The sequence below is a fragment of the Alligator mississippiensis genome, chromosome 2, assembly GCF_030867095.1.
Source record: "Alligator mississippiensis isolate rAllMis1 chromosome 2, rAllMis1, whole genome shotgun sequence".
In the NCBI taxonomy this organism is placed as follows: Eukaryota; Metazoa; Chordata; order Crocodylia; family Alligatoridae; genus Alligator; species Alligator mississippiensis.
In genome coordinates, this window is record NC_081825.1 from 71,887,138 (window position 1) to 71,908,761 (window position 21,624).

General features: G+C 49.2%; 1 protein-coding gene and 1 non-coding gene across 4 annotated transcripts; one reads left to right on the forward strand and one right to left on the reverse strand.

The window, feature by feature from the left end:
- Nucleotides 1–407: 407 nt before the first annotated feature.
- Nucleotides 408–8,895, reverse strand: CDKN2AIP (CDKN2A interacting protein). Its single transcript, XM_059721845.1, has 3 exons — nt 8,666–8,895; nt 8,436–8,575; nt 408–5,034 (listed from the first exon to the last, which is right to left on the reverse strand). Exons 1-3 carry the CDS (start codon nt 8,890–8,892, stop codon nt 1,391–1,393), a joined length of 4,011 nt encoding a protein of 1,336 aa, XP_059577828.1. The 5' UTR covers nt 8,893–8,895; the 3' UTR covers nt 408–1,390.
- An 89-nt stretch (nt 8,896–8,984) lies between these two features.
- Nucleotides 8,985–19,085, forward strand: LOC102573189 (uncharacterized). Of its 3 annotated transcripts, none has more exons than XR_002088288.2 (4): nt 8,985–9,121; nt 10,292–10,350; nt 10,457–10,567; nt 15,048–19,085. It is a non-coding gene; the product is annotated as an uncharacterized LOC102573189 (transcript). The 3 variants fall into 3 exon arrangements; XR_363300.3 differs by lacking the exon at nt 8,985–9,121 and adding an exon at nt 9,132–9,252; XR_002088287.2 differs by lacking the exon at nt 8,985–9,121 and adding an exon at nt 9,261–9,893.
- The last annotated feature ends 2,539 nt before the right edge of the window (nt 19,086–21,624 follow it).

Consider the following 21,624-nt stretch of genomic DNA (forward strand, 5'->3'; position numbering starts at 1 on the left):
ACCCCTGCTTTATAAAACATAAACACCTCAAGTCCAATATTAGCTGCCATAGAGATTCTCTGAACCCCATGGTTCAGTCCTGAAGTACCTAGCTGACAGTAGATCTATCAACCAAGAAGTACCTTCTTATAAAATGGTGCTAGTTATTTAAATTGTGTAACGCATCTGAGATGAAAGACTGTGAGAGATATTTTTTACTATCTAATATTGTAACAAATGTATAAAGACTCATATTCTCCCTAGCTTTGCTTGAAACTACCTAAAAATCATTGATCATGGAACCAAAGCAAAGTTCATGCTTCTTTAGAAACTTAGCATGAACTTAGTCAGCTTCTTTAGAAACTTCTCTGCTCAAGAAAAAGTGCTTTTTATCCCCCAACTATTTAATTTATATCACAAGAGTAGGATTAGTGTGCATTCCATTGTTTATTAGAAAATGCTTTCTGAGTTTTACATCTGTATCACCTCAATAAAACTATACAGAATGAGCAACTAGTACTTCTGGGATTATATCCTGAAACCCCTCACACTGAAGCTAGTGTACGTTTCTTTTAAAAAAGTGTTACCAACAATTATCAAAATGGTCAAAATGCTTAACAGCTAAAACAAAACAGTAGAAGAGGGCATCTCAGAAGATTGTTTTAGTAGCAGTCATAAAATATGCGTAATATAGAAATCCATGTTTACTTGGAAAAAAGTGTAAATGGTATTTCACAAAGTCTCAAATTAAATCTGCTTAGTTTTCGTAGTTGAAGTCACCTTGGTGATTGTTTACTGATAATTTGCTAGTATAATAATGTTAAATAGAATCTGCATATCATTTTATAATTAGATTTAAAATGTTACAACTTTTCATAAAAATAGTCCAACAACTATTTTCTTTCCTTTCAAGAGGGACAGTGAGCATTATGGGCAACATACATGTATTTCAAACAAAATGATTAAACTCTAATTGAAATTTTTAACAACTTTTGACCATTCAAGTGCTATGGTCTCTCTATATACACATTCCTATGCAGCTAAAAAAAGATGTCATATACAACTGAGCACACAGCCACCAAACTGTAAGATTACAAAATTCTCAGACTATAAACAGCAAATTGTACCTTACTTATTTAATTAAAAATAGAAGACTTAGACTATTTAGCAAATAAAACAGCACACTAGTGTGCTATATGTTAAGGCATATCTTTAAATGCGCACTTTTCATCTCTAACAAATTATTTACAATTGCTACCAAGTGAAAGGAACAATATAACTGTTCTGCATAACCGAGAAAGAAATACAAAATCTCCGGAAGCCTACATTTTGAGTACAAAATTAACCTTCAGTTCTTATGTTGGAATACTATACATGGTATAAACAGTGATTTCCCCCTCCCCCCACCGCCCTACAGAATCTCCTGAGGATTTCTTAGAGCTGGAGGTAAGTTTGAAGGTTTTGCTTCTTCATCAAGTAGTACCAAATCTTCAATGTCTCTTCCTCTGTACTTTCTTTTGCAGATCTTTACAATGACTTTTTTCTTCAGGAATAATTTCAAAGCTTCTCTTGAAGCAACTGCTTTGGCATTTTCCTGACTTTTTCCACATCCAGTACCCAAATAGACAGATTTGCACCTCAGTTCGCAAACTACATTTTCCTGAGTGCTCTTATTTTGAGGCAAGTCTGCAAGTTCCTTCAGTGGAACAAAAGCAACATCTAAGGTAGCTTTTACAGACTGAATGGATGAGTTCAGGAGTTCTGCATGATTCACATTAGGACTAAAGCCTCCAACAGCAACCAATTTCCAGGCTACAGCTTTGTACAATCTATTAAAAAAAGGTTGTCTTTCCTTTGCATCTTCACTGGTTAAAGGCTTACGCAGTACTTTAGCAGAACTTTCGCTTGCTTGTGACCCGGCCTTGGAAGCCAAAAGTGAAGCGCTTGCCTGGGATCCACTCTTGGAAGCCAAGAATGAACCGCTTGCCTGTGACCCGCTCTTGGAAGCCAACAGCATTGGAATGCTCACCTGTGAACCGGTCTTAGAAGCCAACAGCATTGGTGTGCTTGCCTGTGACCCACTCTTGGAAGCCAATGGCGCTGGAGCACTTTGTGAAATGCCCTTGGAAGCCAACAGTGATGTGCCTGCTTGCAAACTGCTCTTGGAAGCCACAGGTGCCTGAGAGCTTGCCTGAAGACTGCTCTTGGAAGCCACAGGTGCCGGAGCACTTGCCTGGGGACTGCCCTTGGAAGCCACAGGTGCCGGCGCGCTCGCCTGGAGACCGCCCCTGGAAGCCACAAGTGCCGGCGCGCTCGCCTGGGGACCGCCCTTGGAAGCCACAGGTGCCGGCGCGTTCGCCTGGGGACCACCCCTGGAAGCCACAGGTGCCGGCGCGCTCGCCTGGGGACTGCCCCTGGAAGCCACAGGTGCCGGCGCGCTCGCCTGGGAACCGCCCCTGGAAGCCACAGGTGCCGGCGCGCTCGCCTGGGAACCGCCCCTGGAAGCCACAGGTGCCGGCGCGCTCGCCTGGGGACCGGCCCTGGAAGCCACAGGTGCCGGCGTGCTCGCCTGGGGACCGCCCTTGGAAGCCACAGGCGCCGGCGCGCTCGCCTGGGGACCGCCCTTGGAAACCAGAGGCGCCGGAGCTGGCGCGCTCGCCTGGGGACCGCCCTTGGAAACCAGAGGCGCCGGAGCTGGCGCGCTCGCCTGGGGACCGCCCTTGGAAACCAGAGGCGCGGGAGCTGGCGCGCTCGCCTGGGGACCGCCCTTGGAAACCAGAGGCGCCGGAGCTGGCGCGCTCGCCTGGGGACCGCCCTTGGAAGCCAGCGGCGCCGGAGCTGGCGCGCTCGCCTGGGGACCGCCCTTGGAAGCCAGCGGCGCCGGAGCTGGCGCGCTCGCCTGGGGACCGCCCTTGGAAGCCAGCGGCGCCGGAGCTGGCGCGCTCGCCTGGGGACCGCCCTTGGAAGCCAGCGGCGCCGGAGCTGGCGCGCTCGCCTGGGGACCGCCCTTGGAAGCCAGCGGCGCCGGAGCTGGCGCGCTCGCCTGGGGACCGCCCTTGGAAGCCAGCGGCGCCGGAGCTGGCGCGCTCGCCTGGGGACCGCCCTTGGAAGCCAGCGGCGCCGGAGCTGGCGCGCTCGCCTGGGGACCGCCCTTGGAAGCCAGCGGCGCCGGAGCTGGCGCGCTCGCCTGGGGACCGCCCTTGGAAGCCAGCGGCGCCGGAGCTGGCGCGCTCGCCTGGGGACCGCCCTTGGAAGCCAGCGGCGCCGGAGCTGGCGCGCTCGCCTGGGGACCGCCCTTGGAAGCCAGCGGCGCCGGAGCTGGCGCGCTCGCCTGGGGACCGCCCTTGGAAGCCAGCGGCGCCGGCGCGCTCGCCTGGGGACCGCCCTTGGAAGCCAGCGGCGCCGGCGCGCTCGCCTGGGGACCGCCCTTGGAAGCCAGCGGCGCCGGCGCGCTCGCCTGGGGACCGCCCTTGGAAGCCAGCGGCGCCGGCGCGCTCGCCTGGGGACCGCCCTTGGAAGCCAGCGGCGCCGGCGCGCTCGCCTGGGGACCGCCCTTGGAAGCCAGCGGCGCCGGCGCGCTCGCCTGGGGACCGCCCTTGGAAGCCAGCGGCGCCGGCGCGCTCGCCTGGGGACCGCCCTTGGAAGCCAGCGGCGCCGGCGCGCTCGCCTGGGGACCGCCCTTGGAAGCCAGCGGCGCCGGCGCGCTCGCCTGGGGACCGCCCTTGGAAGCCAGCGGCGCCGGCGCGCTCGCCTGGGGACCGCCCTTGGAAGCCAGCGGCGCCGGCGCGCTCGCCTGGGGACCGCCCTTGGAAGCCAGCGGCGCCGGCGCGCTCGCCTGGGGACCGCCCTTGGAAGCCAGCGGCGCCGGCGCGCTCGCCTGGGGACCGCCCTTGGAAGCCAGCGGCGCCGGCGCGCTCGCCTGGGGACCGCCCTTGGAAGCCAGCGGCGCTGGCGCGCTCGCCTGGGGACCGCCCTTGGAGGCCACCAGTGCTGGAGCACTTGCCTGGGGACTGCTCTTGGAGACCACTGGCACTGGAGCACTTGCCTGGGGACCACTCTTGGAGACCACTGGTACTGGAGTGCTCACCCCTGAATTACTCTTGGAGGCCATCGGCACAGCAGCGCTCGCCTGCAGACCACTCTTGGAGGCCATCGGCACAGCAGCATTCGCCCGCAGACCACTCTTGGAGGCCATCGGCACAGCAGCATTCGCCTGCGGACCACTCTTGGAGGCCATCGGCACAGCAGCATTCGCCTGCGGACCACTCTTGGAGGCCACCGGCAGTGGAACATTTGCCCCTGAATTGCTCTTGGAAGCCACCAGTACTGGAGTGCTCACCTGGGGACTGCTCTTGGAAGCCACTGGGACCGAAGCACCTGCCTGGGGACTGCTCTTAGAGGCCACTGGCGCTGAAGCGCTCGCCTGGGGACCACTCTTGGAGGCCACCGGCACCGAAGGGCCTGCCTGGGGGCCACTCTTAGAGGCCACTGGAGCTGAAGCACCCACTTGGGGACCGCTCTTGGGGGCCACCAATGCTGAAGCACCTGCCTGGGAACTACTCTTGGAGGCCACCGGCACCAAGGCGCCCACCTGGGGACTGCTCTTGGAGGCCACTGGCACTGGAGCATTTGCTTGGGGACCGCTCTTGGAGGCCACTAGTGCTGGAGCGCTCACCAATATATTTTTCTTTTCAGTCAGCAACACATTTTCTTGTTTGCTATCCTGTAGATTCAAGCTACAGCTTGCCTTTGATTCAGTTGCCAATGAAGAGGTGGGAGCTGGATTATGCTTGGTGGTGGTTTCATGACCAGCAGCTTTCATTTCTGTGCCTGCATCTCGTGCTGTGCCAGGTATTTGGTTCAAAGTAAAGGCTGGCTTTGAGCTTTCCAAATCCTTTGCTGAATTCTCATCCGCATCCTTTTTCTGCCTTTTAGGCAAGCTGCTCTCCATCTCCTTGCAGGCTTCTGTCTTTGTAGATTTGCCGTCACTTCCAACATCCTTGGAATCTTTGCTTTTCTCAACAGCTTGTTTCTTGCAAGGCTCCTCTACCCCTTCTAAAAACAAATACAGTGTTACTTTTTCATTCTTTAACAGTGTATTACAGGTACCTGACTACTGGCAGTTGATTTAAACTTTCTACAGATGGGCCAAAACAGTTCAGTTCAGAATCAGACTCCAAATGCTATTCAGACATTTCAGTGCGCTTCCTCCCTGCCCACCACACACACACCCTCCCCCCATTTTTTTTTCTTTTTTTTTTAAAAAAGGCAAGGCTTTGATTTAGACTCACCCCTTCTTTTAACAGGGAAGGAAGCCCATGTTGTGGACACAAATTCCACTATGATAAGTGACATACAAACAAAACAAAAACAGACCCTGTAGCAAGAAACTTGATTTTTTACCAGAAGGCTCTCCAAAGCTCCAATTGGGGAACATCACTCGATACAACATGGGTGGAGTTGAAAGATTATTATCATCTCCTACTCAAGTGTCATTTTAACATGCATTAAACTGGGGCACAACTAGAACTGGATCCCAGGGACACAAATTCCTGTAACACACTGAAAAATCCACCGGTGGAAGAAACTGGACTTGGCTATTCTGAGAAACTGGATTACGCAAATCTGTAACTGCACCACCAATGAAAGCAAAGCCCCAGACTCTCTACATTGCACTTTCCAGCACAGCACTGAGACCAACCAAAGCTGGCAGTGGGACAAGCCCTCCACATGCAGCTTTGAACCCGGGTTATTCCCTAGTTCCTTTTTAAACAGAGAGGAGGGAGGAAGGGAAGAAACCTGAAGGAAGACTCATCGTGGCCAGGAAACCTCCCTGGTTCCCTGGCAGCTCCTCTTTGGAACCATCACCAAAGATGTGTAACTGGCATGCTTTACAGAGACCCCCAACACCTGCCCCTTCAGTCAGTAGATGGAGACCCTAGCACATACCTCTCTCAAGTGTGCCAGGCTACAGCCCTTTCACTGCCACCTCAAGAACCTCTTGCTGCAGTTCTGGCCCCACTAAGTCCTGGGCCCACCTGGTCAGCCTCCTCCTGACCCTGGCTAAAGCTGGCTGGGAAGGAGGCTGTGGCCAAGAGGACCCTAAGACTGAAACCATCTTCTTACCCTTATCCACACACATCTCCAGGCCGTGTCTCACTGTGAAGTATCCACTGACTCCTTGGACTCATTGGAGGGCCAGCAGGTGCTGGCCAAGGTGCTCTGTTCTTAACCTCGGACCCCCCCCCCACTCCCATCCGTTTTTTACTTTCGTTGTCCCCCATCATAAGTTGATGACAATTAGTGATTCCCTCAAAAAACATAGGGGTCCAGCAGGTTCTTTGTGGGCTCAAGCCCATGACTCTGTGTGCAAATAGGCCTGGTGTCCTGGTAGCTCCTCCACGGAGCGATCACCAACAGGAGCATATCTGGCATGTTTTACGGATCATGCCAACACCAGCTCCTTCCGTCAGCAGAGGAAGACCTTTGTGCACACACCTCAAGTGTGCCAGACTGCAGGCCCTTCATTGCATCCACAAGAATCTCTTGCTGAGGTTCTGGCTCAGGGATCAGCAACATTTTTGGGCTGAGTGCCCAAAACACCTGCAGCCTCGACTTATAAGATATTGGCATGCTGGGGGCCTGATCCTTGCTGTGGCAGCGCAGCCCCACCCCATTCCCCACTGCCCACCCTGAGGTATGTGTGCCAAATGAAACACCTTTGTGTATCATGGTTCTGGCACATGTGCTAGGGGGTTGCTGACTCCTGTTCTGGCTGTCCTACACCTCATCTGTGGCCACACCAAGTCCTGGGACCTCATGGTCAACATCCTTCTAGCCCTAGCTAAATTAGCTGTCTACCAAACCAGGAAGGAGACAACAGCTGGGAGGATCCCTGGGGACTGTGGTACCACCCTCCTGTCCCTCATTTATGTCTCCAAGCAGTTTCACTAAGTTGTATCCACTGGCTCCTTGGACTTGTTGGAGGACTAGCAGGTAGTGGCTCGTGTGGTCTGTGTGATATCCCCCCTTGGAACACCTATTAACCTCTGACCCATGCTCCTCTTCCTGTTATTGCTTAAGCTGTCCCAAGAACTCTGTTGGTGCACACTTAATGGTCCCCTCTAAGAACAAAGGAGGCTAGCCAGGTCTGTGGGGACTTATACCTATAATTATCTTGTGTACCAAGTAGGACCAGTCAGCCTCCTCCTGGCCCAGCTAAATGAGCCATCTATCTGACCAGAAAAGAAGATGCAGCTGGCAGGACTCCAGTGACTGTGAGACTGATCTTCCCAGCCCTCATGCCTTCATATCTCCAGGCATTAGGTGACTTCCACTAGCTCCTTGGAATCAGTAGAAGGCCAGTGTGCTCCGCTTGGTGCCTTCCCCTTGGAACACTTGTATTAACTTCTGAACCACACTCCCATCCCTGTTATTGCTTTAGTTGTCCCACAACTCTGTTGGTGCATACTTAATAGCCCCCTCTGTAAAAGGAGGGGGCTAATTGTTTCTGTATGGGCCCACACCCATGATTCTTCCATGTCCCAAATAGGCCTGCCCCTCATCCCTTCACATCTCCAAGTACAGTTGCATTGGGTAGCTTCACATCTCCAGGCTCTGGGTGGCTTTCACTGGCTCCTTGGACTCGCTGGAAAGGCAGTGGGCACAGGCCAACGTGCTCTACTCAGCATTCCCCTTGGAGCACTTGTTACTGGAACACTGCATCCTAGAGGTTTTTAAGACCCAGGTAGACAAAGCCTTGGCTGGGATGATATAGTGGGGAGGGCCCTGTTTTGAGCAAATGGTTGAACCAATGACCTCCTGAGGTCCCTTCCAACCCTAGTTTTCCATGATTCTATTCACCTCTGACGCTCACTCCTCTCCCCGTCCTTGCTTTAGTTGTTCCAAGCATTCTCCAGGTACACACGTAATAGCCCCTGCCAACCGGTTCTGTGTAGGCCCGTGATCCTTTATGAGCCAAACAGGCTTGTCCCTCATCCACTCGTATCTCCAGACAGTTGCACTGTACTGTATCCACTGGCTCCTTGGGCTTGTTCCAAGAGCCAGCGGGCGCTGGCCAGCATACTCTATTGGGTGCCCCCCCCAGAGCACTTGCAATTCACCCGACCCTCGCTCTCCTCCCCATCACACTTCGGTTGTCCCCCAGCATCTGCAGATGTGCAGTTACCAACCTTCTCTAGCAAGGTGGACCTGACAAATTCTTTGCGGGGCCCTGTCCTTGCTTTCCGACACACCCACGCCTGTCTCTGGGCAGAGCTGCACTGGATGGCGCCCACTGCCTCCCTGCTAGGCCCACAGGCACCCTGCTCTGCCTCCCCCCCCAACGCACTGCCCCATGCTCCTGCCCCCGCAGCCCCTCCCCAGGCTCCCGGTGCCCTCCCCATCCCAAGGGGTGACCCGCAGGCCTGGTGGCGGCGCGGCTCGGATCTGCTAACCATTGCTACTCGATATGCCTCTTTTCTTCACCTTGGCAACCAGGTGGTGTGTGGTGGTGGCAGCGGAGTGGGCAGGCGCGCTGTTCACCACCAGCCCGTGGGCCATGTCCAGCGCCTTCGCCATAACCTGAGCTGGGTACCTGCATGAGCACAAGAGCAGCAGCGGGTCAGCGCCGCCGGCGGCCGGGCCCTCCCGCCTCCCCCGCCGAGCACGTCCTCCCCGCACTCACCGGCAGCCCAGGAAGACGTAGTTGGCCCAGACCATGGAGAGCGAGACGAGGCGCTGCAGCTCGGCGCTGCCCGGGGCCGGCGGTGGCGCGGCCACGTTGCGCAGCAGAAACTCGCGGCGGTGCCGCCAGTGCTGCTCGGGCTCGCAGTCCCCGCGCAGCGCCTCGACCCACGCCAGCTCTGCGCGGCTGCGGCCCAGTGGCTCCGCACCCCCTTCCGCCCCCGCCATGGCCGCAGCGAGCCCCGCCCGCCGGCCCAGCCCCGCCGCCCCCCCGAGCCGCCGCCCCGGGCGCAGGAGAACCTGCTCGCGCCGAGCCCACTGCACCGGAAGCGGCTGCCTCAGCGCTTCCTTCCGGCCGCTCATGATGACCTCACATCCGGTGGACGGCCTCACGGAGGAAAAGCGCCAAATCTCATCCCTGCCTCCTTTCCCGCCCTCCCGGTGGGGGCGTGGTGATGTACGTCATAATAGAAGCGTCCCCGCCCATGTCGCGTTCTTGGGGTTGTTGTGACGTAGTCTCGCGTTTTGAGTCTGTCAGCGCTGGCTGGAGCCGTGGGCTGGGCAGATCCTACCCGGGGCTAGACCCAGGTGGCTGGGTAGGGGGTCCGGCTCGGCCGCCGCTTGGCAGGAGCAGTGCGGGGGGAATTGGGGTTCATGGAGGCAGCCTCAGCCCATGAGGCTGTGTTTGCAGCTCCCGCCCACGTCGTGATCAGCCGTGTGCTGTCTCCTTGTGACCACCCCCGAGGGGAGTTAATGACAGTGGGTGCATCTACACGAGCTGTTTTAATGCTCAGTGGACTGTTTTATGCATCAAGGCAAAAAGCATACTAATACGCAGTAGAATTAGCCTATGCTATGTTAAGCAGAAAAAAAGTTCACCTTTGCTACCATGCATTGCCACAGCAGCTTTATTTACTACTTCATGCAAAGGCAGGTGAATGAATGTGTAGAGGTGCCCAGTATAGCAGGGTTTGTCTCAGCCAAAGAAATCCTTGCCTCTCGTATCAGTTGTTTACAGCTTAATAGCAAGAAGATAACAGTTCTTGCTGTTGGGATTGTCTGGCTCTTTATAATAAGGTGCCATGTGTGTGCCTGTATCTAGTGACTAGATTCTCGGCTGCATTCAGGCTAAGTTCTCGGGGGAAAGGACAAAAGGAGGCTCTCCATAAAATGCTTTCCAACCTTTCTCATGGCATATGTCAAAATCCAGGACCCAACCGATTAAAAAGGTGACTTTTTTTTTGTTACTAGATTTCTTTGCGCGCACAGAATTCTGTCGCACCAAGTGGATGTTTACCAACACGAGATGTTTCTAGTCTATAGTAGTGTAAGTGTGATGTAGCCATGATGGTCTAGAAATTATGTGAGGGGCAAGGATTTCTTGGGGTGAGATCTTTTATTGGACCAACTATGTAGTTTGGGATAAGGTTAGACAAGCTTTTGAATGCAAGACATTCATCCTCAAATTTTAAGTCTAGGGATGGTGTGAAGTAAGAAGACTTGCTTCTTCCTCGGGTTTTAACCTAGGGAAAGGTGTACTCAGCTGAAAGTCAGAAGACTCACTCCTTTTCCTATTAATATTTCTGTTTGCTCTACACTTACAAAAATATCATTCCTTTTTTTACAGGTAACTGAGAGGTGATAGAGGACTATCTTGCACAACAAAGAACAGAATTGTTACTTTGGGTAAGGGAGCCCCAAGTTTCACTCATCTAGGTATATTATATTTTGAAATGAGCATTCCAAATCTTGTAATCACTTCTTAAGTGATTTGACCACATTACTCTTCTAGACCAAGAATCCTGCCTGACTATTCTCTAGCAAAGAGTTACATGTTGGAAGATGCATGTGATGTGGCTTTGTAGATCTGGTGTTCAGTTCCTGCTGTTGCCCCCCTATAGAGGTAATTACTGATAACGTTGTTATGATTGTTAGGACCAAACTGATAAATATTTAACAAAGGACATTTCCTTCCTTACTCCCTGCATTATTTTGCACAATAAAAGGCCACTACGTTCTCATTATCCTGATTTAATCTGCAGTTTTTATTGGTCCCTGTTCTATAAATGCAAGCAGCATTAAGTGCTAATACTTCAAATCTAGAAGGCCATCTGTGAAGAATGTTTGTCTTATAGAAAAAGACATCAGGCAGGATGACTGCATGTCAATGTAATAGTGACAAGATTCTACTGATTCATTTGTCCATTTTACCATGTAGGGTTTTAGTGAAAGCTGTAATAATATTGCACATTTGGATCTTTTTATAAAATTAGTTGGATTTTTGGATGATGCTGGTTAATTATTTTACGCAGTATGTAAAATCCTGAATGTAAAGGCATCTTTTTTGATTGTTTCTAATTAACAATAATGACATGCAATGTTGAATGTTGGGAGAGAGTAAAAAGAAGCTGTTGGACATCTACAGTCATTAACAAACTGTAAAAAGACAAATGGTTGCATGCAAACAAGTTTGTGCTTTCAAGCTCCAAGAAAGTTGTGTACCACTCCCAGCAGCTAGTCTGTCCCTGTGCTTCTCTTTCTGTTCCACCCCACCTCTTGTTCCCTGTCAGTGTAGTTGCGCAAAGCAAAAAACAGATACATGGACAATGTAGATGATTATCCAGATCGCGGATCTGATCCAGCAGGGATGAAATGTTGTTTTCTGTTTGGCATTAGAATTCTATTCCCAAACATTGTTCCCACTCTTGGCTGAGTTTGGAGATGGCAAAATGTTGCTAATTCACCTTTGAGTGGGACATCTGGGTCTGTGGTAGGGGTGACTTGTAGCAATTTGGTGAAAGGGTTAGGTGAGCTCTGAGTTTTGCATGGGGGTCTTCAAGCCATGATTTTGGGTCTGGATATGTCCTACGTCTCTTCAACTCTACAAAATCCTGGATTTCAGGGTCAGTTGTGGTCAGTGGGTGAGTGGTAGGATCATATCATCCAACTTCTCATAGCAGCTACAGACCAAGCAAGCTCTCAAGAGAGCCATGTATTGTACATAACACTCCTGCATGTCCTGAAGTTCCATTGCCTTATTTCAGCAGTGGTTAAGCATCCCATTTGAGAGTCCTTGTCTAGCATGCATTTGGATACCACTTAGAGAGCTGTCCTGAATGACTGCAAGTGAGCACGTACATGTACCTCTCCTCCGAGGCAAACAATGTCTGATCTCTCTGTATAGTACCATGCTAAAGTGTGAGGTAAGTCTTCAAAATAATCAAGAATATTGTACAGAGATGGAAGCTCCCCATTATCTGGAATCAGGAAAGGCAGCATACCAGCATTTAAACCAGGATGTGACCTCCAGCCAGGGGGACACTAACAATAGTGTGTGCCCAGATAAGTGGACAAGTAGCCAACAAAATGGTGTAGAACACCAGCATGTTGATTGCAGTAATTACTTTGAGATGGAGATACATCCAATTCTGCTTTGTTGTGGGTGAATTCATACCACATCTTAATGAAGCTGCTTCCTAAATGAATTTAATAATTTGTATCAAAGCACCAGGTTGTTCACCAAAGAGGAAAAAACATTCTTTGTGAATAAAAGACTCTTAAATGTGAAATAATTTGAATTACCGCACAGATTTTCAAGTGTAGAACTCTGGTAGTTGGGGAGATTTCATTCATTCTTTGATGCTAGGGTTCAAGATAGGAGCAATGGAAAAAAATTGTACCTTCCCAGTTCTGGAACTGTGGAGGACCATTTCATCCCATTGTTCACTGGCTGCCCCTTAAGTATGTTGACAGCTGGGAAAGAGCTAGGGCACAGAGCATACCCTTAAAGGAGCCTATACATGTGCAGCAAGGCTGGTCCAACCATGCAATTACAGCATGTCGGAGGAGACTTGATTAAGTGAAAAACAGTGGCAGGGCCACTTTAACTAAAGGTCGTTCGATGAGCTTTAGTTAAAGTGCCCCCACTGCCATTTTTCAGCATGGGGACACTGATACATGTGATGCTCTGGGCACTTTAATTAGTGCTCTGAGCACCTAATTAAAGTGCCCCCACTCCCAGAGCATGTGTATAAATGCTAGGGTTACCATATTTCCAGTTCCAAAAAACGACACCTGTCAGGGGGGACACCTCACTCACAACCCACAGTCCCCTACCCCTCAGGCCCCTCACTCCTTACCTACAGCCCCCTGCTCCCCCCAGTCCTGCCAGAGGGGGCCCCCACCTGCCCCCATCCTGACTGGGCCAGAGCAAATGACAGCAGAGCAAATCTGGCCCTGGTGCGGGCTGGAGGTAGGAGGAGGGAATGCCTGTGACCCCCTCCTTTGCCCTGGCCTGGGGCTCCTGGGCTGCACCAAGTGCCCCCAGGCAGCATCTCCCGGCCGCCCCACCCCTGTGAGCATGGGCACCAGCCTTGGTGCCACCAGCCCAGCTACAGAGCTCCTTGCCACCCCTGAAAGGGCCCTCTGCCCCCTTCCTCTGCTGGAGGGGCAGGTGCCTCCACACCCTGCCGCAGCCCCAGCGCCTAGGCAGCTTCCCCCTATGTCGGCAGGCAGGTACACACACACAAGGACACAGACATGGGCAGTCGCCAAGCCCTGGCCCTCCAGCCCCCACTGCCCACAGACTTACCTGCATCCAGCTGCTGAAGCAGCTCCCACCACTTTACCTGGCTGCATGGCAGCCACATGTGTGCTCCCATCAGCGAAGCAAAGCAAAATCCTAGACATTGTTCAAATTTCAAGAAAACTACCCAGACAGAGATAGGAGGAACCAGAAAGACAACGTGTCCAGGAAACCTTGGATGTATGTTAACCCTAATAAACACCCTAAGTTTCTGTCATTTCCCAGGAATTCCTAGCACACTGAATACAGCTAGACCCAGGAGCTCCTTGAACTGCTGCCTTATAGCCCTTGCATACAGTACTTCTCTTAGGTGCACAGAGACAGCAGCAAAAATTGGGCCTTGTCTTTTCCCCATCTATTTATACTGCTGTAGGTTGATTAAAGAAGTTTACATAGGAGAGCAGAGAGAGAAATAGTGCGCTGGTAATTTTACAAAAGAAAAGCAGTGTTTTCATTCTCACCAGGGAAGGCAATTTTGAAGTTAAACACCTCATTGATGGTGCTAATACTGTGCATTTAATTTTCGAGATAGGAACAAAAAAGGTGTTTTTGTTCCCACTAGGCATAACAGTTCTAAACACCTCATTGATGCTGGTGTTGTCAGAGTCATTTGGGGCTTGGTAATGGCTTCTGTTAGTGAGTAACTAAAATCTCTCGGTGAAATGTGCCAGTGTGTATAGTCAAATTATTGCACTCTCACTTGCTGCATAAGAAAAAGTATTTCTGCCTCCTTAAACTAGTATAGCTAGATAGAGTTATTTTTACAAAGCAAGATCCTACTAAAACATATAGGGCATTTTCTTCTTTGAGTTCAATTATATTTTTGCAATAAGCATGATAAGCAGTTATACACCTTTTTATGAGGATGCACCCAATATCACACCAATACAAAGTCAGAGCTCAGGGTTAATATCACAGTGGGGTAACAACTGAGGGGTCTTAATAGCAATTGTGATACATTTTCTGAACACCATCCATGGGTGGGTCCTTGGAAGAAGTAATTTTAATCAGCTACTTACAATGAAAGTTCCATGTTAGTTTCCAGTAGACAGAAGCCTGGAAAAGAAAGTTGGAACAGAAGTTTCGCTATCACACAAGATGGCATTCATATTCTATTAGAGCAGCACATGGGAATTCTTGCATCCAAGCAAGAGACACCAGCGTGCTATAATTCCTCTGAGGCATTATGTGTGTGTATGTGTGTACACCCACCCACTGACCTACGCCCAGGCAATGGGCTAGAAACATGGAAATAGGTACTTGTCCTGTGAGCTAATTATTTCAGACCATGGAACTGTGTTAGGTACCACACTTTCAGTTGCTACCCAATATACAAAGACATTTTTGTTAAAGTAGCATTGAGGGCTTTCTTTAAACCCATTGGCAAAGGAAAGCCAGATTAAGACAGTTGTTGAATTCTTACTTCATCCTGTTGTGCCACTCAATACAACTTCTGGAATCACGTACTTTTCTGAGGCTTCGTAATCGAGAATCAATTATGATACAAGCACAGTGGATAAAATTACAGCTAGCAATGAAAGTCTTAACTGATTCTCTTTTCTTTGTGCATTTTTGTGCAGTGCTAACATCTGATCCTTAATGTTAGAACTTTCTTTTGTGTTTAATAATAAGTTACATGTGAAGCCAAAAGCACTGCATATTACTTGATTATAAGGGTGTCCAGTATTTCCCATTAAATGACCATAGTTTCAGTTTAGTTAAAACTTAACTATTTTGCTGAAATTTCCCATGCCAAGTATATGTTTAAGGCTGATTCTATTCTATTTTTTTATTTCAGCCAACATTAGAGACCTGAAAATGTTCTGCTCATCACAAAACATTCCTGAAGCCATCTCTTTGAAACACTATTGTGCCCCACTGCTTTGGAGCAGGGACTTACAATTTAATGAAGATGGGAGTTGGGGAGGGGGGTTGCCTCCTGAGCATCAGAACTGTATTTTTGTCCTCCTTGTGAAAATCTGCCTAAATCTGCCATAGTTTGAAAAAAAATCAGTTTACTCAGGATATATTTTGTGTTTTTAACAGCTAAAATCACTGACAGTTCAGTCTTTGCTGAGCCTGCCTCATACTCTCTGTATGACACTCAAATACCAGTATGGTATAAACTCAACACTGAGATTGGGCTTATGCTACCCCCACAAAGTGGTTAAGAATGCTCCAGTTGTGAGCTAAGGGGTCCCAGAAGGATCTTCCCAGACTGATTCAAGGTGTGTGATGAGATTGGGACTGGAAGGACTGGTAGAGAAATAGGCATGGAGGAAGAAGACTGGGACTGGCTAGATGAGGGGCTGGAAATCAGGGGGAGATAAACTCTGACTCACTTGTCGAAGAGGCTGGGACTCAGGCATGAGGGGCAGGGGAGGCTTAGTCTTTCTGAACAAGGAGACTGGGACTGGAAAACAGCAAGGGAAATGGCCTTTTTGGACATTCATCTTTGCATCAGTTTTATACGTTGTATATTTTCTTTGCAACCCTAAGATCTAGAAATTCACTCTAAAAAATCCTAGACTTCTGAAGTTCAACATAATGTCCTTAAATAAGTGGAGGTATGGAAAGAGTATTTTTTGCATTTATTCTTCATATATGAAAGTTAATAAGAAACTGAAGAAAATATTTTACTTAAGATCGTTCTGCAAAGAACTTCCTTCTTTCCACATCTGCCCTAAGACATAAAGTTCCCCATTCATCTCAAGACAGCGTTAAGACAGATACCCAAAAATGATCATTTATAAGCTTTTCTACACACAAGAATAAATTGAAAGTTCTCAGCTATGTACAGTTCACTGCAGTGAGGTCTCGTCATAGTGCCAGCAGTAGATGTTGCTTAGTATAAACGATGTGTGCCCCCAGTGTCTGGGGGGGCATGGCGGTGGCAGGAGCGTGGCAGCAGCGGTGGGAGTGCAGCAATGGCGGCGGGAGCGAGGCAACAGTAAGCAGGGAGCTCCCGCAGATGCCGCTGGTGCTGTCAGCGGGGGGGGTAGTGGCAAACACCGACCAGGGGTTGGCGACCACCACTAGATGCTACCAATAGCGTTGGTGGCATCCAGCGGGGATTGTGGACCACCCACAGATGCTGGTGGTGGTGGCGATGGTGGGCTGGTGAGCAGTGACTGCCCACAGGCACCATTAACAGTGTCAGCAGTGCCTTTTTGTAGGGGGTGCACTGCCACGCTCAGGGGGTACACATGCACCCGCGTGCACTCCCTACGTGTTGCCCCTAGTGCTTAGGAGATACCACAACTTATCTCAAGGAGTCTGGTAAGGCTCAGGAGCCATAGTGAAGTCCAATCAGAACAGAGCTAAACTAGCAGGTTTGTAAAGCAACATATTTGGAACATTGTGCAATCTCTTGTCCATGCTTTCAGTTTGGCAATTCAAAAGGGACGAGCTGATTTCCTGGGCAAGACCTGAAAGAGTACTACAAACTTTGTTTCTTCTTCTAGTCAGTCCTCTGTTTGGGGGAAGGAGATGAGGGATCTGTAATGAAGACATATTTTCTTTCAGGTCCTGGATAGACGTAGGAGTTGAGAGGTAAACAAAGTTTTAAATGATTGAACTAAAAATTACTAAGCTTTTATGTCTAGCTTTTGAGATGTCAGCATTTCAATACTCCTTCATTTTTCATAACTCCTGCTAAGATAAACAAGACCTGAGTTTGTCTTGTAATAACCAAGGGAAAGGCCCCCTGCCCTTCATGTCTAAAGCCTTTCATACCTCCTTTGTACATCATAACAAAACAAAAATTCAGTCCCATTTTTCACCCCTGCAGTCACCTTGAAAAATTTTACAAACAGTAAGGGCAGACTCCTGTTTCACTTTTGTGCCTAAATGGCATTTACCCAGGTGAGTAACTGCACTTTTGGCAGTTATATAAAGTTTGCAGTCCTACGGGGTGTACATTGTGGATGTGCAAATGCCCACAAGGCTACTGAATGCACACAGTAAGTTGCCCTCCTGCTAGGGAGATCTATATAGCTGTACCTGAGTGAGCATAAATCTTAAATTTTGTAGCCAGGCAGGTTTTCCTACGTTTTAGCTCAATAGTCTAGTGATTAGGGGACTTGCACAAGAAATGAGAGGCCTAGGTTCTAGGGGGGCTTCTCAGCAAGAGGAAGTACAAACCTACATTCTTCTGACTTGCTATCACAGTGCTTGAACCACTGAGCTATGGGTTGGGTATTCTCCTCTTGAAGCTGGGCAGCCAAGGAAGATATGTGGGAGTAGGAGGTTAAGAACAAGCTCAAGGTTATGACTCAGTGAAAATGATGCTGGCTTGGAAGGGAATAGGTTCCAGCTTGCACCCGTGCTCCCAGAGCGCCAGCCATTTTACTCCTTTCATTTTATCTGAATACTGTTAAATGCAAGAGGTGGTGGCTTTGCATTAAGAGGAGGGCTGGATGCCTAACCTGTGCTTAAAACACTATGCTGGCAAGTCAGAGAGTAGCAGAGTCAAACCCCCTCTAGGTAAGTGGGACCTAGAACTTGGGTCTCTGTGTTCCTGGGTAAGTGACCTGACTGAAGCCTTGGGACTAACACAGGGGAGGACTGCCCTCTTTCTTCCCCCTTTAACCTCTCTCTGTTTCTTGACCAGCTATAATCTGGGGACTTGCACTTAGGCATTTGTGTAGGGACACCTACCTGGCCAGAGCACAGTCTAGTGTGCATGATTAATAGCCTTATGGACACGCGTGTGTTCACTATGCACAGAATAGGACTGCAAACTGTGCGTAAGTGGCAAACAGGCCATTATGCAGCTGGCTAAGTGTCACTTGAGTGCATAAAGTAAAATAGGATTTCAGTTGACAGCTGAAACAAAGAAAGGAGTGATAAGGTCCAAAGATTCTTAATGATAATAGTAAAATGAGAGTAAGATCATTGTAACCCAATAGAAATAGAAGTAATATCAAAGGGTAAAATGGTTCTCCAAAATATATGGAACAAGGTGAGAAGATGCCTTCTTTTATTCTAAATATAAAAATATAAATGTGTATGCATGTATTCTTTGAGGCTATGAGTGCCTGTAAATCTAGAGCCTTCATTTCCTAAGCCACATTGCTCAGGCCTTGGAGGGAGAGAAAAATTATAACTAATATTTTATTGGCATGAGTTGGGGATGGCTGCATTACACAAATGGATGCTATTAAATCTTTATACTGCACTGCACTATCATGAATTTTGTATGTGTCACATATTTTACAGACACAAATAACTGATTTAGAAATGTTATAGCGAGCTTTATGGGGACTCCAGGCACAAATGTCAGGTCTAATTTGAATTATTGTTATAGAAAATCATAGTTCTGTTTTTTCATTGTTGTTATACCAATAGCCCTGACAACCTGCAATTTACCTGGCATAAACAGCACATCCTGAAGATAAAGGGTTGTTTTGCATGCTGCAATATTTCCTTATATCTTCTCTCCTTACAGCCATGATATTTCACATTCATTCCACTGGATGGCACTGAAGGTGGCACTGAAGGAGACAAGATCGTGTGTAAATATATCCAGAAGTTCAATATAACTTTTAAAAATGACAGTGGCTTCCTTATTTGTGCCACTGATGAAATATCAGACAAGTAGGGACCAGTTTTCAATTCTGATACAATATATTAATAATCAAAGCATTTATTAAGAAGTCCTAACTGTAGTTACAAGTTAGTAGCAGAGGAATAATTGCAGTATTGAGTCTAATCAGGGCTCCAACTCTCCATATCCCTGAGTCCTCTCTGGGGACATGGGTGAGATGTAAGTTTTTGATTTTTGCATATTCCTTGGTTTGGATTTGAAAGGCCATTAAAAGTATTATCTAGACTACATCAGTAAGTTCATACTTTGATTTGAAAGCTCAAAATGATCATTTGCAAATCCTTGAAAATTAACTTTTAATAACATTAGCTTTAGAATGCATAAGAAATTTCTATAAATCTCTGTAAATTAAAAACTTGTTCCTGCAAATTTAAGGAAAATTAACTCAGTGTTTGGGAGAGCCTCCAGATTTGAGAGCTCCAGGGGCAGTCTCTTCAAGGTGCCCTGCCTTGCTCTAGGTAAGGACCTGGATCTTTCCTTGAAAATGCAGTTTCTCCCTATCACTCAGATGCATAATGTGGAAGTCATCTTTAACTCTGTTTCTTAACTCACACCTCCCACCTGTATGCAAATCTTGCTACCTTTTCTTCCATAAAATCTTTTAAGATTTGCACATTTATCTTTGTGCTCGCCACCCCACCCCTTCCCCCAGCTGCTGCTAACAGTGCCGGCAGCATCTGTGGGAGCTTCTGCTTACTGCTGCTGTGCTCTCGCTGCCACTGTGCCCCCCACAGCTGCCGAGGGCACGCATCGTTCCTGTTAATATCACTAAAATCCTTACCCAACTCTTTATCATCTCCCATCCTAACTACTGCAGCTTTCTTTTCTCAGGCCTACTTTATACTCCTCTGACTTTCTCAAGTACCTTTAAAAAGGGTGGGCAAAATATGGTCCCCAAGCCAGGTTCTGGCTCATGATGGGTCCCTCAGCCCCACCCAGCCCAGGCATTGGGGGCAGACTGGTTCAGAGAACATGTAGCTGCTCCACCCACCTCCAGGTATGCAGTGGGGCTGGAGCAGTGCATTAGCCAGTCTTGCTCTCCAGGAGCCCCAGTGGTGACAGCTCCTGCCAGCTGCTGCTGCCAGGCTCTGCCGCTGATGCCAGAGCAGGCAGACAGATGGGGTCTCCAATGAGACCAGGCTGGGACTTGTGTAGGCAGGGCACATGGGCGAACCAGGCTGGGCCCAATGCATGATCCACTCTTCACATGCCTTTGTGACGGGCACTGGTTTCACAGGTAAGGAGGTTCAGGGATTGTAGATTGTGGCTCTGCCCCAGGCCCTGGCTGCAAGCTGTCACCTCCCCCAGATCCTGGCCCCTGCCTGCCCATCCTAGTCCCAGATACTGCTCCCCACCTGGCGGTGGATCTGTCTCATCCACCTAGCCACTTGCCCTGCCTGCATGGGTCCCTGCCAGTCTCCACAGAGAACCTGGGATTGCGGGGTGGTGACAGCATGGGGCTGGGGCTCAGGGGATGATCCACTTCCCACATGCCTTTGCCTGCAGAGCCAACACCTGTAAGGTACTGGCCCTGCAGTTATGACCCCAAGATCACAGCCCTGCCCACCTGTCCCACTCCTGGATGCTGCTCCCTGCTCACCTGCAGCCCCATCCCATTCACCTGGCTGCTCACAGGGCAGAGCCACTTAGGGAGTTTTGGTGAGCTGGTGGGAGGGTGCGGGTTTTTGACTTGGCCTGTGACAGCTCACCAAAGCTCCCCAAGTGGCCCTTCAGCCCAAATAATTGCCCACCCCTGCTTTAGAACCATGTTTCTAAGGTTTTCTTTCTTGACCTCTTACTGGCTTCTTGCTGTGACTGTATACCAGGGGTGGGCAAAATGTGGCCCGCGGGCCAGATGCGGCCTTCCAGGCCATCCTATCCAGCTCATGGAGCCCCTAAAAAATTTAGACAATATTTATCTGCCCCTGTCTACCTGTCATGCTGCCCGTGATGGCTTGCCAAAATTCAGTAAGCGGCCCTCCACCCAAAATAATTGCCTGCCCCTGCTGTATACACACATTATAATAAGCCCCATGGGTCTATGGAAAAAGTTCATTAAAAGATGTTTGCTGCAATAGGGTTCGTCGGTTTGCTGGATCAAAATAATGGGAAAAAATGTTTCCTACTTTTGGGATTGTTGAAAGTGTAGACTTGTTATAAACAGGTGGAGCGGGGAGCAGTGCGTCCTGGGATGTTAGAGGACTGCAAATTGCTTGTTTTATCTCTGTGAAGCAGACTGAAGTTATCCTAACATGAGCTAAGTAGCATAGCCCTTGCCTTAAGTGTTGTAACTTACAGACATTTAGAGGGCACTTAGGATGAGTTAATGAGCTTTAATATGCAGAAGCTCAGTAAGTTTTAAGTGCCCTTAATATGGTCTAAGTGGAGCATGGAACTTCACCCTTTAAGATTGGTTCTGTGTTTCTGTAAATGGTTAGGCCAGGGATAGGCAACCCCTAGCACTCATGCCAATTTGTGGCACGTGGAGACTTTTTCCTTGGCATGCCAGGACATGTGCCTAGGAGACTGTTTTAAAAAAAAATGTTTTTCAAAGTTGCTGCTCCAGGCTCTTTCAAGCGACTCAGGAGGAGATGCTGCCTGAAGAGCCCTCAGGAAGAGCTATTAGGTGTGGGGAAGAAGCCCCTTCTGTTCTCCTTCTACCATCACCAGCAGGGTAGGCTTTTCCCCTCCCTCTTCTTTCCCCCTCCAGCAGCAGCAGCAGCAGCAGCATTGCCCTGGCTCCTCATGGCTGCTACAGTTTCATTGG